Source organism: Gigantopelta aegis, chromosome 4 (assembly GCF_016097555.1).
Source record: "Gigantopelta aegis isolate Gae_Host chromosome 4, Gae_host_genome, whole genome shotgun sequence".
Lineage (NCBI taxonomy): Eukaryota > Metazoa > Mollusca > Gastropoda > Neomphalida > Peltospiridae > Gigantopelta > Gigantopelta aegis.
In genome coordinates, this window is record NC_054702.1 from 33,891,867 (window position 1) to 33,910,646 (window position 18,780).

The 18,780-nt window shown below is 34.7% G+C and overlaps 1 protein-coding gene across 2 annotated transcripts in view; it reads right to left on the bottom strand.

Moving 5' to 3' along the window:
- The window catches only part of LOC121370436 (cullin-5-like), a 34,655-nt gene extending 15,989 nt beyond the window's left edge, over nucleotides 1-18,666 (bottom strand). Inside the window, exons 1-10 of one of the 2 annotated variants that reach the window (XM_041495657.1) lie at nucleotides 18,505-18,666; nucleotides 7,810-7,919; nucleotides 7,229-7,331; nucleotides 6,679-6,864; nucleotides 5,889-6,030; nucleotides 4,877-5,103; nucleotides 4,192-4,285; nucleotides 2,957-3,087; nucleotides 2,432-2,539; nucleotides 682-746 (exon numbers count right to left, since the gene is read on the bottom strand). In XM_041495657.1, coding sequence (XP_041351591.1) covers nucleotides 682-746; nucleotides 2,432-2,539; nucleotides 2,957-3,087; nucleotides 4,192-4,285; nucleotides 4,877-5,103; nucleotides 5,889-6,030; nucleotides 6,679-6,864; nucleotides 7,229-7,331; nucleotides 7,810-7,880 — 1,127 coding nt within the window. In that variant the 5' untranslated portion in view covers nucleotides 7,881-7,919; nucleotides 18,505-18,666. Of the gene's footprint in view, nucleotides 1-681; nucleotides 747-2,431; nucleotides 2,540-2,956; nucleotides 3,088-4,191; nucleotides 4,286-4,876; nucleotides 5,104-5,888; nucleotides 6,031-6,678; nucleotides 6,865-7,228; nucleotides 7,332-7,809; nucleotides 7,920-14,930; nucleotides 14,973-18,504 lie in introns of those variants that run through there. The other variant, XM_041495656.1, reaches the window with a different exon arrangement.
- Nucleotides 18,667-18,780: the final 114 nt, after the last annotated feature.

Here is an 18,780-nt window from a genome sequence, read left to right on the forward strand (position 1 = left end):
GATAATCAATGCTCTGATGTGCACTACTGTTGCAGATAATCATTCTTAGAGCAGGGCTAGCTCTACAACTCGCCAGATTCGGCAATTGCAAATTTAAAAAGAAGTCGGCAAATTTTATTTTAATTTGGCGAAAATAATTTTTGTAATGATTGATATTTCGTTGAAAAATAACTATAGGTTTTGCATTTTTTAGATAGTTTGGCAAATTTTCTTATCACCCAGAGCCAGCTGTGCTGTCAGTGATGTAGTAAAGTTGTGATTATTACACTATGTGCTTCATCAACAATCCTTCGCCATGTTATTTCATACATTTCTAGACACTGCCACGAATATCTCATCTTATTAAAAGGAAGGAAGGAAATGTTTTATTTAAAGACACACTCAACACATTTTATTTACGGTTATATGGCGTCAGACATATGGTTAAGGACCACACAGATATTGAGGGAGGAAACCCACTGTCGCCACTTCATGGGCTACTCTTTTCAATTAGCAGCAAGGGATCTTTTATATGCACCATCCAATAGACAGGATAGTTCATACCACTGCCTTTGATGTACCAGTCATGGTGCACTGGCTGGAGTGAGAAATATCCCAATGGGCCCACTGATGGGGATCAATCCCAAACCAACCATCTAATTAAAAATGAAAAATATTCAATAGCTAATACAAGAAACTCACCCTTTATTCTTCATGGGAATTTCTAATTTAAATACTGATGTGTCATTTACTACATTTTTGTATGCCTGAAAATAAAATAAAATAAAATAAAATAGAAGATCAAAAACAATTGTTGAAACTCAAATCAGAACAAATGGCAAATATATAGATGTAATTTCTTCTGGATAGGGTAGAGCAAAAAGGTGAACATTTTTATATTACATTTAAAGATTGTTTGTTATTTCTTTTACGTTCATCAGGGTATGAACCAAAAAAATCATCTGCAAACTGTGTGAATTGGTGGAGCCATTCTAATAGAAGTCTGTTGTTTATACCCAGATGAACATAAAAGAAATAACAGGCAATACTTATAATTAAATTTCAAACATACTTAATAATAACAACACTAAAAGTTTATACTTTATTTTGAATAATTTTTTTGGTTCTTCAAGAATAACACTCTGTAAGACACACTACTTAATATAAAGTGATGTTATGAGATATGACGTTCCCTGATGGACCAATGAGATTGACGTTATTTAAGAACTGAAAGCAATTATTTTTTGGTTCATGCAAGTATGAACCAAAAAAACGATGTGCACATTGTATGATCCCGCATACTTTAACAATACATAACAGAATTTATTTTGTTTAGCTTTAAATATGCCTGTAGTATTGTTTGTGTAAACTTCATTGATACTTATGTTGTGTAAGAATGCGAACGTTCATTCACTATCATTTGAATCAGGTCATTTTCTCTAGCTTCTGTGCATTTTTACGGATTGTTTAGTTACATTGGAAGGAATTGTCCTATTCATGTTTAGTTTATATTTTATGAAAGTGAACGAAGAGAATGTGTCTAACATTTATGCTGTTGGTGGAACTGTTTAATTTTCGCCAACAGCTGTAGAACATCGCTTACAAGTAAGTTACAGAAGTGAAGTTTCCTACATGATTTCTTTGGCCACCGACCGAGTCCCATGTCATGATTAGCGAAGAGGTTGGGTTTTTTGGGTGGTGTTTTTTTTTTTTTTTTTAAATCAATGCGTATATATCTACATGTCTACTCTGCTATAGCATTTTCAATTAATTTATCGTATACATTTTTTGTAGCTTTCATGTGTTTTCTTCAAAATATCTAAATATGATTGCCAGAATAATCTGGCTTGTTGCACAAAAGTAGTGCGAGTCAGTGGGGGGGGGGGGGGGGGAGGGGGGTAGTAGGTGTGGCTTAAATATTTTCGGTTCATTGAGATATGAACGAAAAAAATTAAGCACATCTGGACCAATCAGATTGCTGTAAGTGTATAGATGCAAAGAAAATTTAATTATATTGTAATGAATGTAACAGAAATTTTATTATTATTTGATATATTACAAAATTTCTACTGATAAATGATTTACTTCATTCTAACTGGATGACATCACAAAAATTCCACTGTTATTCTATTATTCTAATTTATGAGTAAATCAAGTTACAAGAGTTGTGTTATTTACTTATAGTCTTTTTCATCCTTGATGAATTTATCATGCATGCCAGTCACAAATGTAGTATAAAATTGACTTAATACATTATGTGATTTTATACAAATTGTTGGAAGACACACCCCTCAACAAAAAACTCTGGGGATTTGTCAATAACTTCTGGAAAGTAGCAAATTCATCACCACATCCAGTTTACTGATATGACAGATTGAACGCAGAGTACAATTTGAAGAAGAAACATTTTAATGTAAAAGGTTCAATAAAACCATTCACAGAACTGTCTCACCTTGTCTCTTGAGGTTAGGAATCTTGGGTCATCATTAAATGCTTCCTTGACTAGTGTGCTGAATCTGTTGAACAAATCCAACAGCTGTTCTACATACTTCTCAGAATCCTGAAGAAAAAAAACAAGACTAATGTTATGAAATTCAAAGATACAATTACATATTAATGTTAATTAAAAGTTAATGACAATATTTTAAAATCTCAACCATGAATAGATCTCGCTCGAGAGAGAGAAATCATTTTAATTATTTGAACAAAAAATAAAATATATGGCCAGGATATTTCCACCATTTTCAATTGACTAACTTATATAGAAGTTTATTAGTCAAAAACTAATTCCTTTATGCCAATCGGCATATATTAAGAATCTGGTTATCATTTGAGAGAGCTCAGAACAAAAAAAAACTATTTTATTATAGTGAGATTTGGTACTTAAAAGAAACTGAAACTATTCCATCAGAATAAGATTGTATCCAAATTCTAAAATACACAAAAATCATTACATGAATGCCAAAGTAAGACTTACTGTGGTAATAGTTTCTGCTGATGCCATCATGTCTGCTAGACCCTGACTGACGATGTGAGCCTCGAGGTCGTACAACATGGGCGTGATGCCATCAGCCACTCTGTCCATCAAACTAAACATCAAGCGTAATTCTGAAAGTATAAATAAGCAAACTGAAAGGATGTACGGCAGTAAACAATGAGTTCTTTATGAAACATCTGTTTGAAAAAATGGTACGAAACAAGAACTATGTCAAAATAAAACACACACAAACCAACATTGGCGGGGGAAAAAATGTCAAGAATTTCTTCAGCCATTTTCATAACCATGACATCAACAATTAAATTTTTTTTTTTTTTTAAATTATTGCATAAGAAACACAGAAAGAAATGTTTGTGTGACACTATTAAATGTCATTTCGATATGAACCATATATGCTAGTATTGTCCAATAATTGCAAGGGGTCACTTATTTGTACTTCTCAAACAAAATAGCACATGCAGTTAACTTTGATACAGTTCAAGTTTATTTTGTTTCAGGGCTAGCTCTGCCACTCGCCAAATTTGCCAACTGCGAATTTTGACAAGAATTGGCAAATTTTATTTCAATTTGGCGAAAAAATATTGTTATAATTTATATTTTGTTGGAAAATAGCTATAGGTTTGGCATTTTAAAGATAATTTCGCAAATTTTTTCGATCATCCAGAACTAGCCCTGTGTTTAACAACACCACTGGAGCACACTGATCATCGGCTATTGAATGTCAAACATTGAGGAAAAATGCTACTTGTTTTCACTAGTAGCAAGAGATCTTTTATATACACCATCCCAGACAGGATATAAGTCATGAGGCATTGGCTAGAAAAAGTTAAAGTTTGTTTTGTTTAACAACACCACTAGAGCACATTGATTTACTAATCATCAGCTATTGGAGGTCAAACATTTGGTAATTTTGACATATAGTCTTAAAGACGAAACCCGCTACATTTTTCAGTTATTAGCAAGGTATCTTTTATATGCACTACTCCACAGACAGAATAGCACATACCACTGGCTAGAACGAGAAATAGCCCAATGGGCCCACAGACAGGGATCAATCCTAGATTTACTGCGCATCAAGAGAGCACTTTACCACTTGCTGGAATGGTGGGTAATATTCTGCCTCTTTGAGTAAATGGTACAAAATGTATCAGTTGAACAAAAGCTCCACCAGGTGAAACAATGAAACGAAAGGGAAGACCGACGTAGCATCATACTTTCTGTCTCATTATGCTTGATCATGTAGGCACATTCTTGAAGAATAGTTTCTTTGAAGTCTGTGACAAGCACACGAACACAACACTCTGACAACTGTAAAATATAAACGTTATCATCACTTAACATATAATTCAAATGTTATCTGTAATCTCAAGAGCCCATGATATCCTGAGATCAATAAATAGAGGATTTGTTACAAGTGTTCTTTAATCAGAAAAATATCAACAGTCTCTGTTAATCAGTACTTGTTGAGACTCTGCCAAGACAAATACCAATTAACCAGACGAGGTTTATATTTTACATATTAAAAACACGAGCAGCAAATTCTATTTATCCTATAACACTTCTAAAATAACATTTATATTCAATATTTAGTAAAGCAGTTCTGAAAAAGACTTCATCGGTTTATATGATGAGCAGCAAATTCTAATTATCCTCTATAACACTTATAAAATAACATTTTAATTCAATATATTACATGAACTGACTTCAGGTTACCTAAGATTTTGAAATGTTGTTCCATGAACATGTGCTCTTCTGTTTAATGAGCATCTGTAACTGACACAACACTGGGAAAAAAACTTGGTCTTAAAAAAAAAAAATCAACTTTTGATAGTAATGATTTACAGTAACTTGGAACCAGATATCTGCTAACTTGTCATTAAGATCATGGTGAATACTCACAGCAGCTACAGAATTGCATCCATATCCTATTTCTAGATATCGCCTTGCTCGCGACTCTTCTTCTTTAAGCTTAGAGTCAGCATAGCGCATATAGTTTTGCACACCATTGTCTTCAAGGTAACGTGGTGCTTTTACTTTGTAAAATGACTCTGTGGCATCTAAATATGCCTTTTCGAAATTGTCTCTGTATATTTTTAACTTGTCCTCCACATCTGAACTGAGATTTACTGGAAATAAAAAAATATATATTTAGTGACACTGTTACAAAATTAAATATAATCTATGTAAAAATTAAATATAATCTATGTAAAAATTAAATATAATCTACTATATAAAAATTAAAAGACACACACCCTAGTTTTAGCCCATGAAAATTCATACTAAGTTTAGTTAATCTACAAACATGTAACACATTTGGATAAAGTTACAATTGATTGAAACATGAGTTTCTGACTTTGAAATGGTGAAATATCCTGTAAAAATAGACTAAAACTAGACTCCATAACTGTTACTTCTCAGAAGCATGTGCGTTTTTAAAAATATGAGAAATGCATTTTGTGATATTAAGAATACCAGGATGACCAAAAACACTTTGAATGTATGGAAATGGTTAATCTAAACAATAAAATCTAAGTAAAGTATGATTTTAGTTATAAAAAATGGCTCTAATAGTAAAAACATATGCCTTAGTGTTTAAAACCTAGGGTATGTCTCTTTAATAATGTACAATGTAAAGTATGCTGGTCATATAACTGTCATGCAACTTTTTAGTGAGGTTCCGTTATCATGATACGAGTATACAAACTCTGATGATTGAAGATTTAGGGCCGAATAGATGAAGTGTGGGTTTTTTTTCTGAAACACTGATGTTTAAACATTGTAATTATATGTAGTGTGCGAAACAAAAACAGGCTTTGTATGTTAAAGTTCTGCTTAAAGTTTCTGAAGAATACAGACTTAAATACAGTCAAAATAAAAAGTAAATACTGGTGGCATAGCAGTAGATACTAACCATATGATTCCCTAACTCCAATGACGAGCTGCGAATCGAATGCTTCGCCATTTCTCTCGGCATGCACTAGTTTCATGGCACTGTCCTGCAGTCGCTGCTTGATATTGGAGAATATACTCTGATTCCAACTGTCCAACATCAACTGAAATAAAATTTTAAACACATTGACCAAATGTTTTATAAACAGGTACTTGAGATGTTTTTCTCATAATTTTTTTTTACAGAAAATATTTTAGAGATTCCTAATAATCTCCATTACTGTCAGTTCTTGCTTAACCCGAAACACCCACCCACCACTTACAACATGATCGGTTTAGGCGGTTGCATATTAAAGGTCTCATCCATAATAAAATGGGTTAAACTGAAGGAAGAAAGAAAGAAAGTTTTTATATAATGCACTCAACACTTTTTTATTTACAATTATATGTCAGACATATGTGACCATCTATGGGTAAACCTGGCCATAGTCGACAATAGGAATTATGTATATTGTGCTTTCAGGACTAGCTATGGGTATGTAGAGAATTTCGCCAAATTATCTATTAAATTTTAAAAAGTACAGAAACCTACAACTATTTCTCAACAAAATTACATGAAATCATTTTCAAAAATTAATTTGCAATTGGTGAATTCGTTGACAGACAAAACTAGTCCTGCACTAATCATTCCAAATGTTTCGCAAAAACAATCATGGCTTGTTGTAGAGACACATTAAATGTATTAATATATTTAGACAATATTTTTGTGGACCATTTAGTAGGTCACAATATCATCCAAAATGTCTACTTACTTTTCGAACGAGACTTTCATCTCCACCTTGCTGTTTTTTCGGCATGCTGCTGTGGAGTTTACCAAGCAAATTGGCCTCCAGTTGATTGAATGGGCTTGGCAGGTAGTTGCACTGTGTAAAAAATTTCCCCCATTCCGCAATGTAAGCCCGTAACAAGGCCGAATCTTCCTTGTGTTGTAGAACTCTCTGAAATGATCAACAGAAGTCATAAAATAATATTTATGAAGTATAAACAGACCTCTAATAATTGAAAACCCATTTATTGGTTACACAAAACTTTTTCACGGAACTCATTTCATATTGTTCAACCCATTACTGTCTTTTAAATGGGTCCTAAATTTAAGGTAAATACTAGACTTGTTAAAGGAGTGGTGAAAATAAAAATGTTTATGTATCTATATATATATATATAAAATAATCCCCAAATAAATGTATTCAAAGTTTCATTCATTAAAACAAAAATAGTTGTAAACTTAAATTCTACAGTACATTTATTATACAAATTATATCTTGCTATAGTTTCACAAGTATTTCATAATGATTTATTTACAGCTTGAGCCTGTCGAATGAAATCAAGGATATCATCTTGTAGATGCTGATAAATTTTTGGTGGACCATCTTTCTCATCCCACATGCACACTGAATGGACAGCCCTGAAATAAAACAAGCACAAAATTCAAATACAAACATGTCATATTGTTTTTTTTGTATTTGAATTAAGTTAATTTTTAAGCAAATATATTTGTTAAAATAAAAAGCAAATGATCTAAAAATAGCCCAAATTGTTTTAGTATTAAAACAGGATTAATTATATTGGGTTTTTTTTTTTTTTTCCAAGTGTGATTTTAGCTCAGACTTTGTAGGATCTGTCATGTATATAAGTACATTGAAACCCCTCAAAACCATACCATGAATAAAATGGAATTCTTTCAAATCCAGACATTTTTGTTCAATCCCTTTTTAAATATCAGTACAGAATAGAACCTCTTTAACCTGGATACCCCTAAAAACTAGATGTTTTTACTTGGCTCAGTGGATGTCAAAAACTTTAGCAAAATGCCAGCATCATTAATATTAATGTTTATCTATATGTAGAATAGTACAAACTAAATATGCTTAAACCTGACTTACCAAAACAACCCATGCCACTCATCGCGAGTCACTGCTTCCTGTCTCAGCAACTTGAGTACTGTTGGACGCATGCTTGGCCATTTGTCCTCGAAACGACACTGTCCCTGTTGCTATTAAAAAATAATAATAATAATAATTAATGTAGAGATTTTTGGGATTACATGTACATAAATCCTATCATATGATACATTGACAATTGAGAAAAATTAATATGTCCGACACTTAACATATGCTAGGAATACTTGGGCAAAGACAAATCACAATTTCACTGGCCGGATGAATGTTTTTTTTTGTCTCAGTGTTCATTATCTTTGAAAGGAGGCAGCTGATGGAGTAAAGCTGATAGCTATATCCACGACAGGTGTTCAAAATCACCAGCTGGCATCAATTAACGAACACACTGTCTCCTATCCCAGTCTGTCTTTTCCTGTTTTATCTTTAAACACCATATTTGTTTATCATTTGAGGATTTTCCATTTCAGATTTTGGCTACTTACATTTGTTAGCATTTTTCTAATGTATCTAATTTATGTCAAATGCAGGGGTAGAATTAAAAAAAATTCAGGGCAAGGCCATTTTGGCTTTGGGTTTGAGGAAATTTTTGGGGCACCAAGGCCACTGAGCAGGGCACCAAGGGCAACATTTCTTTCAAGGGTTGAGCACCAAGGCCACTTTCTGTAAAGTTTTCACTGATGCAAGTGAGAGATGAGGTTCCCTGCGCAGAACAGTCTTTATAGAGCGACTGCGCAGTTACTTCTCGGCGACCACGTGGTTCTCGGATCTGTGGCTTGTAAACAATAACAATATGGCTGCGCCTATCAAAATTGCGTGTCTGAGAGTCGGCAATAATTTCTTTGGATTTCTGTTCTTATGGACGAATACACGGCAAGTGACAAATGCTGCAAAGTTCAATTTAGTTGGTACCAGGCATGAGAAGGGCACTAGGGCATACAAGGAAGGCAACCACGGCTACTTATGGCCGTGGACACGGTCCAATTTATCGGGGCACCGCGTCCAGTAACAAGGGCTACAGCAGTAGCCGTAGTGCCGTGGGCCAAAATCGATCCCTGCAAATGATATTAATATTAGTTGTTGCTATTTCACCAGCTAAGTCTGTAAAATAGCCGCTATTTTGAGCCCAGGATGACAGCACAGAGAGCAACAGTAACTTTTGTGTGAAAACAAGGACATGTTACTTCTTTTCTTTTTTTTAAAAGGGACATTCCTGAGTTTGCTGCAATGTTTTAAGATGTTATCGACTTATAAAATATTTCTATGATTAAACTTACATTTTAAATATATTTTCTTGTTTAGAATATTAGTGGCTGTATATTAAACGTGTTTCTAATCGTTCTAATATTTGTACTAGGTTAATTTTCATTTTATTTCCTAAAAAATATTTTTTTGTACGTACGAATTATTTGAAGACAAAATCTAGTTTGGGCTTCTTACAAATATTAAGACAATCAGAAACACATTGAATATACAGAAACTGATAATCTAAACAAGAAAATATATTTAATATGTATGTTTAATCGTAGAAATATTTTATTAGTCGGAAACATCTTACAATGCAGCAAACTCAGGAATGTCCCTTTAAAGAATGTGGTCCTGAATTTCACACACCCATGCAATCAGTTTTTAATTACATTGATCATAATTTTGTTTTGTCATACAAAATTATTTTTAAATGACATATTTCATAAAATTCACTGAAGAGAAATACAAATTAATATAATTTACACCTAATTAAAGCCGCACACCCTAGTTCCATCCAGCGAAATTTTTTATAATTTGGTTAATCTACAAACCTGTAACACACTTGGATCACGTTTTTATCAAATGGAGTGAAAAAGCAGGTTTTATATCGATAAATACCATGGGAATCCCCATGTCCCAATTGCTTGAAATAATTTTGAAAGTTTGTATTCTGATGTCACCGGTAGATGTCGCTCGAAGCACAACAATGCCTACATCACGACAAATTTCACAGACTTGGGGTGCTTTCTTTTCACCTCTCCTGGACATGTTCCAACTGTTCTGTCCTGGTTGTATCCCCTCTCCAGATATCGCAGGACTTATTGGTTTTAAGGGTTTGTAACGTTTTGTATTGAGATACTTACTTGTCTGAACTTTATTGTTACTGAAAATGTTCACGAACTGTGAAGAAAAATCTCACAAATGAACAACAACTCGGATGTTGATTGCGCGAACCGTGCACGAGAAAACAAACCGAACCAAAATGATAACGGTCACGTGGTATACCAACGTCTGTGACATTGAAATGGAAATATCCCGTCTAAAAATAGATTAGACCTTGTCTGTTCAACGTTTTTTTCTCAAATGTGCGTCCATTTTTCAGAAATACGAAAAATGTATTTTGTGGTATTACAAACACCAGGATTACCAGGATTACCAAAAAACACTTCAGGTGAATGGAAATGTATATTCTAAATAATAAACGGTAAGTAAAGTGCAATTTTATTTGTGAAAAAATGGGTTTAATAGCGAAAAACAACGCCGTAATGGTTAACAACTAGCCGTAACTAGGGCGTGTCCCTTTAATAAAAAATTAATGTTAATTAATATATTTTATAAATCTTATATTAACTGTCTAACTGGTTTTTGTTTTATCACATTACCAATGATTTAATCAGTATGTGTATGTAATTCCCAAATATCAAAGTCAAATTGGTTTTCATGTTTGTGTTTTAAATTCAAACATTTGGAACTCGGTCAGAAATCCTTAGTATTCCAAATATTCACGAGCTAAGACTATGTTGAGTAATTTGCATTACATGGGTTTTTTTTTTTAATTGCTCAAAATTATGATACAGCTTGATTAGGTTTTTTTACTTCTGCACCGGATTACCGCCAAAGTTAAATACATTATGCTTGTCCATGAATGTCAATTTTCACTTGTCAGGACAAATGGACAAGTGCTTATTTCGAACACAAATCTCTGCAATGAATTTATCATCAATGGCAAATGAATACTAAATTCCAGAAAAAAACAACTCTTTTCTTTAAAAATACATCATAAAATGTACAGGGTGTTAAATACAGGCCTACATAAAAATGCACCATGACTGGTATATGTGCTGTCCTGTCTGTGGGATGGTGCATATAAAAGATCCCTCACTACTAATGAAAAATCAATGTGGTATCCTATCTATAATTATTGATAAATTTAATATTTTACCCCCACTTTGTCAAGACAGAAATCATAAAAAGTTTTCTGGAAATTAGGCTAAATTGGAACCAGTGTTCTCACTATCAAAACGAACCGATTTGGTTGTTACGGCACCTCAATGTATTGGCAAAAATGATACTTTTTTCTCTCTCTTTTTTTTTTTATAGCTGAAACAGCATTTCAATGTATTGGTGAAATTGATTGCATTTCACTGACTTCTAGCTACTAATACTTCTATCTCCCCTATACAGACATAAAAATAAAACAAAGTAATAAATTAATAATATAGCAATTGTTTTATTGAAGATATCATTGTTCACAACTTATATTATAATGATATTGTGTTAGCCATAAAAAAATATAAAAAATTGGGAGGAGGGTTCTGTTTTAGCTATATAGCCAAAGATTGTGGTGCTGTTTCAGGCAACGCCAGGTTCCGTTTCATCCAAATTAGTTCCATCTTTGCTGGGGGCCGTTTTGGTATGGTTCCTTTTTCACTATAACCCGTTTCCGGAATGTCACTCTTGTACAATTAGAAACTCTTAACCGCTTGTTTGAATGGTTTGGAATTTTTGCATGGCTGATGTGGAATTGCAGATTCAATGCAATAAATAAAACTAAATAAAATTATAATACAGTCAGTCAGAAAAAGATAGATCAGCAGTCAGACTGGTAGTTGCACTTTTTAACTCGTACATTAGAATTTTTACTCACATTTGGCGAGTGGGCAAGTACTTTCTGCACGCCTGATATCATATGTTATGACATTGTTAGAATATGTCATATCCTTTCACCCCTCTTGAAGAGTATTCCATAAAAAGGCAACATGGCAGTCAACACAAAATTACATGTTTTTTGCCCTATGATTACAGGGCCTATGCAATCTCAGCAAAGTCAATATAGGTGACATAGTTATCATCTGGTATGTGGAATCTGTATCATTGTAATTGGGGTTTTTCAAGATTTCTGTCTGGATAAAATGTGGGGAAATCTAATGGTAAATAAAAGGTAGGACAGTAATTTATCATAGTGGTTCAGACTTTAGAACCTGGGCGAAACGTCACTGGGCAAACAGGAATAAGGGCGAAACAACTCAGGGTGTAAACAGGTTTTAAGGCAAAACACCCCAGATTCAAGCAAGGCACCTTACAATAGAAAATTTTAAATACAAACATATTTTGTTAAAAACCAACAGCAACAGAAAAAATAGTAGGAACCTCTGATACATCATTCTTTCTTGTAGGTCTTCCAAACGAAATTAAAGTTCACGTTAACAGGGAGTAAACGGCCGGTTCACAATTAAAGGGACACACCCTAGTTACGGCTAGTTGTTAACCATTACGGCATTGTTTTTCACTATTAAACCCATTTTTTCACAAATAAAATTGCACTTTACTTAGGCCAAGTAAAAAAAATTGTTTGGTTCCTGTTACATGCCAAAAACAAATAGGGTAGGTAGTTAGGGAAAACTTCTTTTTTTTTTTTTCCCCCACCCATTTTCCAGCTAATATTTCCTGAATAGTATAGCAGATTAATATATTAAAAGCTCTTTCTTTGTGTTACAGTGCAACTGACAATACATACTCTAATGAGAATCATTAATTATTTTCTATAAAAAAAAAACCATGTTGAAACCTAGTCCAACCACAATCGGTATTAAATACCACCCAAGTCTAATACTACACGGTACGGTTATAAACTACGATAACACTAAAATAACACTATAATTTGTTCATTGGAAAACAGTTTTAATATCAAAGGTCTGATCCACAACATGGTTACACCCCCTCAGCAACAACACTGATCTTCCCGGCCTATTTCATTGCCAGTATTGCAGTAACAAAATGTACATCATGAACACAACGAAGATGTCAATAAAAAATTAACAAAATAAGTTAACAAAAAGATCTCCATACTAACTATCCTCATAGCAGAGATATCAAAAGAAAACAACTATTTTCAGGAAAACAGTTTCCCTTTTAGTCGTCCATAAGGACACTGCACAGTATCTTTGCACTGTTGACAAAGAGGTTAAAACAGGTTTGTATTTTTGCTTTTAAAGGTCTGACCCACAACATGGTTACACCTCCTCACAACTACAGCACTGCAGACGCTATTAAATGTGAAAAGAGTTGTTATTTCTTAAGGTTTTGGGTACTACCAGTTCATTTCAAATGCCATGGATATCATCATATTTAATAATAAATACAGGGGTTATTTGTCAAACAAATGCAAAATTTTGATAGAGTTGATGTCTAAATATTTAATTTAAGTAATCTTTTCAGCATAATCGGCTATTTTCATGTTTACTCTTTATGTTTAACATTGAATCGTAACTCGGTATTTCTAGAAGTTTGATTACGTTTTAGGGAATTCCCCTACCAAAATAGACTGGAAATTTGTATCATTCTGCTTTTTAACAGTAAACTAGCGTAACATTTTGAAGATTGGATTCACAAGTTCCGAGTAGTTCCGAATGAGTCTTCCATTTACAGAGTAGAATGTCAAAAATGTGCTCCTTCAAATCAAATAATATTAAATGTATTTAAATCAATTTCAAATGAAACGACATTCAAGGAATCGGAACACCTTGTCACATTCCGCTACGCTTATATTTCGTGGAAATGCACGAGGAGTTCCGAATGGCTCTCGGAAGCTTTTCATTTGGAACTCTTCGGAAGTAAAATTGCGCAGTGTTCCGAGTCTTCTGGTAACGAGATCTTGGACTGACAGATCTCGTGGCATCTCTCTGCAGTTGTTGTTTTTAGAGTCGACGAAAATTAGGATTGATATTAATGGATTATTAAATAAAACAGGTGAAAAAAAAAGGGGGGGGGGGGGGGGGGGGGAGGAGGTTAAAAAATGTTTATGGTCGGCAACAAAAATCTAGGGACGGTCGGGTAACCGGAACCAAACCATTTTTTTATTACGCCTTACCGTTTATTATTTACATTATTTATTTAGTATATACATTTACATTCACCTGAAGTGTTTTTTGGTAATCCTGGTTTTTGTAATACCACAAAATGCTTTTTCGTATTTCATAAAATCGCACGCACGTCTGAGAAAAAAACATTGAGCAGACAAGGTCTAATCTATTTTTAGAGGGGATATTTCCATTTCAATGTCACAGACGTTGGTACATCACGTGACCGTTATCATTTTGGTTCGGTTTGTTTTCTCGTGCACGGTTCGCGCAATCAACATACGATTTGTTGTTGTTCATTTGTGAGATTTTTCTTCACAGTTCATGAACATTTTCAGTAACAATAAAGTTCAGACAAGTGTCTCAATACAAAACGTTACAAACCCTTAAAACCAATAATTTTGCTAAGTCTTACGATATCTGGAGAGGGGATACAACCAGGACAGAACAGTTGGAACATGTCCAGGAGAGGTGAAAGAAACGCACCCCAAGTCTGTGAAATTTGTCGTGATGTAGGCATTGTTGTGCTTCGAGCGACATCTACCGGTGACATCACAATACTAACTTTCAAAATTATTTCAAGCAATTGGGACATGGGCCCCGGATCATGGGGATTCCCATGGTATTTATTGATATAAAACTTGCCTTTTCACTCCATTTGATAAAAACGTGATCTAAGTGTGTTACAGGTTTGTAGATTAACCAAATTATAATTTATTTTCGCTGGATGGAACTAGGGTGTGCGGCTTTAATATATTACATTATTAGTTCAACTTAGCGTGAATGTCACAATCACAATGTAAGCTTTTCAATTTGCAAGGTGCAAGATCAAAGTCACAACATTAAACAATATCGTGTCATTGGGTTTTAAATAAGAGGATTAAACCCCTCAGTGAAGTAATGGTTAATATCATCTTTAACAAGTGATGGTAATATATGTCAAATTATCGTAAAGAACGTAAGAAACACAACAACAAAGGATTAAAATGTAGAACGACTCACTCCTAACATCGCCATGTTTTTCGGAGGGTCTTGTAATTTCCGTTCATTGTTTGAGCACCACAGCAACGTTCTCCTATACACAAATCTTGTACAGCATGGACTTTCATTTACAACAAATATTTATTTACTTTTTAAAAATTATTTTATTATTATTGTGGGGTTTTTTCTAATGTCGAGAAATTATACCTCTGGTAATAGTTGTTGTCGTTTTACTTTTTGTTGTTTGGTGTACCTTTTAGGAATCCGGATCGTTTCGCCCTTATTCCTATTCGACCCCGAGTCGTTTCGCCCTTATTCCCGTTCGCCCCGAGTCATTTCGCCCTTAGAATGAGTCGTTTCGTCCTCTATTATGAGTCGTTTCGCCCCTATGTATTGGGGTGGTACTAGTATGCAAAATTTGGTATATAAACATAATTTTGTCGTAATAGTCACTTAACAGGCAACAAGGTTGTAGACTATAACGTAAAGTCCGAAACAAAATGTGGACAACTACAATAAATTGCTCCTACCTTTATTTTTCGTTAGATTTTACCCACATTTTGTCCAGACAGAAATCTTGAAAAAACAATTACAATGGCATGGATTCCACATACTAGATGATAACAGTGTCACCTGTATCGACTTCGTCGAGATCGCATAGGGCAAAAAGCATGTAATTTTGTGACGGCTGCCATTTTGACTTTTTATGGAATATTCTACAAGAGGGGTGAAAGGATATGACTTAATCTAACAACCGTTGAATGTAATAACATGTTATGAGATAAATACAAATGTGATGACGTCATATTATTTTATTATTATTAATATTATTTGATTGTTTAAAATGTTTAAAGATACCACTAGAGATCATTGATTTTATATTAATATTTTAGAGTCTTTCACCCCACTTGAAGAGTATTCCATAAAAAAAAAAAAATGGCAGACAGCAGAAAACTGCATGTATTTAAATGTAAACTGAAGCAAATGGTCCTTTTAATATTTCATCATAAATCTTCTTCAGCATAGATGTAAACATGACACGTCAATGGATATTACAGAGGCCAATTTCGCAAATTTGCAGAAAAGCCCCCCTCCCTCCCCCCCCCCCCCCCCACACACACACACCAAAACACTTTATAACTAATATGTCCTATCGACAATATCATTGTGTAGGCTAGTCTTTGTACTTATTAATATAAAATACATCAGGCCCGTAGGAACTGGGATGGTGTGAGGGGAGGGGTTCTTTAAAATATTGCACATAATAACATATACATATAAATGGTGTTTATGGTTGATAAAGGGTTACAAATTGATAACCTATATCTGATTTGCAACTAGAATCACGTAAACAAATTTATTCATCATTCACAAACATAAACATGAGGGCGAAACGACCCTGTATAGAGGGCGAAACGAAACGGTATGGGGGCGAAACGACACGGGGCGATCGGGAATAAGGGCGAAACGACCTGATACCACCTTTTAGAGTCGTGTCAGATGGATCTTTTTAATATAACACCAAAACTCAACGGCAAAATGGAATGGACGTTTGGGTCGAGATCGAGATCGAGATCGAGAGAGAGAGAGAGAGAGAGAGAGAGAGAGAGAGAGAGAGAGAGAGAGAGAGAGAGAGAGAGAGAGAGATGTAGAACTGCCCTACAAAAGATTTCATTTCATTTCAACTTATTTTCGTGCTTATATCCAAATAAGGTTCAAGCACATTTTCCTGGGCACACACACCTCAGCTATCTGGGCTGTCTGTACAGGACAGTGGGTTAGTTGTTAGTGGTTAGTGAGAAAGCAGAGGGTGTAGTGGTCTTATACCTACCCATTGAGTCGTTAAAACTCGCTCTGGATGGGAGTCGGTACCGGGCTGCGAACCCAGTACTTACCAGCTTTATGTTCGATGGCTTAACCATAACACCATCGAGACCGGTCTACAAACGATATATCTATAGATCGTTAATTTATACTTCCAGTGTTTGAATAAGCGGCTGCTATTTGCACAACTGGAGCTATCGCATCAAGCTGAAATGCTCAATTAGATTTCATTTTGACTTATTTCTGTGCTTATATCCAAATAAGGTTCCTGGGCACACCTCAGCTACCTGTCCAGGACAATGGGTTAGTTGTTAGTTGGTTAGTGAGAGAGAAGAGAGTGTAGTGGTCCTACACCTACCCATGGAGTCGTTAAAACTCGCTCTGGGTAGGAGCCGTTACCGGGTTGCGAACTCTTTACCTACCAGCCTTATGTCCGATGGCTTAACCACGACACTACCATTTTACTATATATATATATATATATATATATATATATATGTGTGTGTGTGTGTGTGTGTGCGTGTGTGTGTGTGTGTGTGTTGAGCAGTGAACGTTACTTGGCAATCTAATTAAAATTAGCTCTACTATTACATGTGGATCTAACAGCAGCAAGTTGTAGCTCATGTCCACCAATCAAAACCTTACTTGCAGAATCATGCCAGTGATTTAAAAGTAATTTGAAAACATTCCGAATTATCCTGAGGGTATACGACATGTTTCGTGTGAATTACGAATGCCTTAAAACATGTTTTATTTTATAAAATAAATAATTTGTAATGTAAAACTGAAGACTGATTTAGTTGGGGGTTTTTTATAAATAAATAAATAATTTTTAATGTAAAATTGAAGACTGATAACCCATCCCGTACGTTTTGGTATGGTTCGCTGTACTGCGGCCACTAAAATAGACTCGCCGATATTTTTAGAATTTGTATGCTCCCAAATAACGTTATAAAAGGCGAAGTGTGATTGGTCAATATTTAAATTATTATTTACAGACGAAATGTTATCTGGACATTGGAGACTACGCAATGTTGTTAGCAATCTGATTAAAATTAGTTCTACTGGTCTAAATAAGGCATTCGTAATTCACATGAAACATATCGTATACCCTTAGGATAATTCGGAATATTTTCAAATTATTTTCAAATCACTGGCATGATTCTGCAAGTAAGGTTTTGATTGGTGGACATGAGCTCCAACTGGCTGCTGTTAGATCCACATGTAATAGTGGAGCTAATTTTAATTAGATTGGTTACTTGGTTTCATTGATGTCGTAAAATGCCAACAGTCCGTGAGATGGGTGAAAAGTTACTAATTCGTATTTCAACTTGAGTAGCGGGGATGGTGATTCGGGGATAGTGATTGGGGGATGTTATAGCCAACCCAGCTTAACCCACCCATGGCACTCTGATTTCAACAGCTGTTAATCCGATATGAACAATATTAAATGTGTTTTAGATATTACGTAAAGCGTTCACCTGATGCGCGGTCGGTCTAGGATTGATCCCCGTCGGTGGGACCATTGGGTTATTTCTCTTTCCAACCAGTGCATCACGACTGGTAGGCCCTATATCAAAGGTTGTGGTTTGTACTAACCTGTCTGTGGGATGGCATAAAAAAACCAATCCCTTGCTACTAATGGGAAAATATAGAGTTTCCTCTCTAAGACAATGCCAGAATGACCAAATGTTTGACATCCAATAGCTGATGATAAATAAATCAGTGTGCTAATGGTGTCATTAGTCCGATTATTATTATAGTTACTTACCTTCAGGTAAAGCGTGGATGACTTTGATGACCAAAAACTTTGCAGAAATATTTTCCCCACTTCTAGTGCGTGCAATGAAAAAATTCTAAAACGTGGATAAAGGGGAGAAAACGAACTACGTCGTCATACTTTTCATTCCCTTCTAACTGTAATATTAGATAAGCTATGCGCAGTTCAGTAGGATGCACACCCGGTCATGTCTCGATGCGCAAGCTCAGATATCGAGGCACATTAGCCTAGAGCGATAAGTGGGCCATTCCCACATTAGACAAAAAA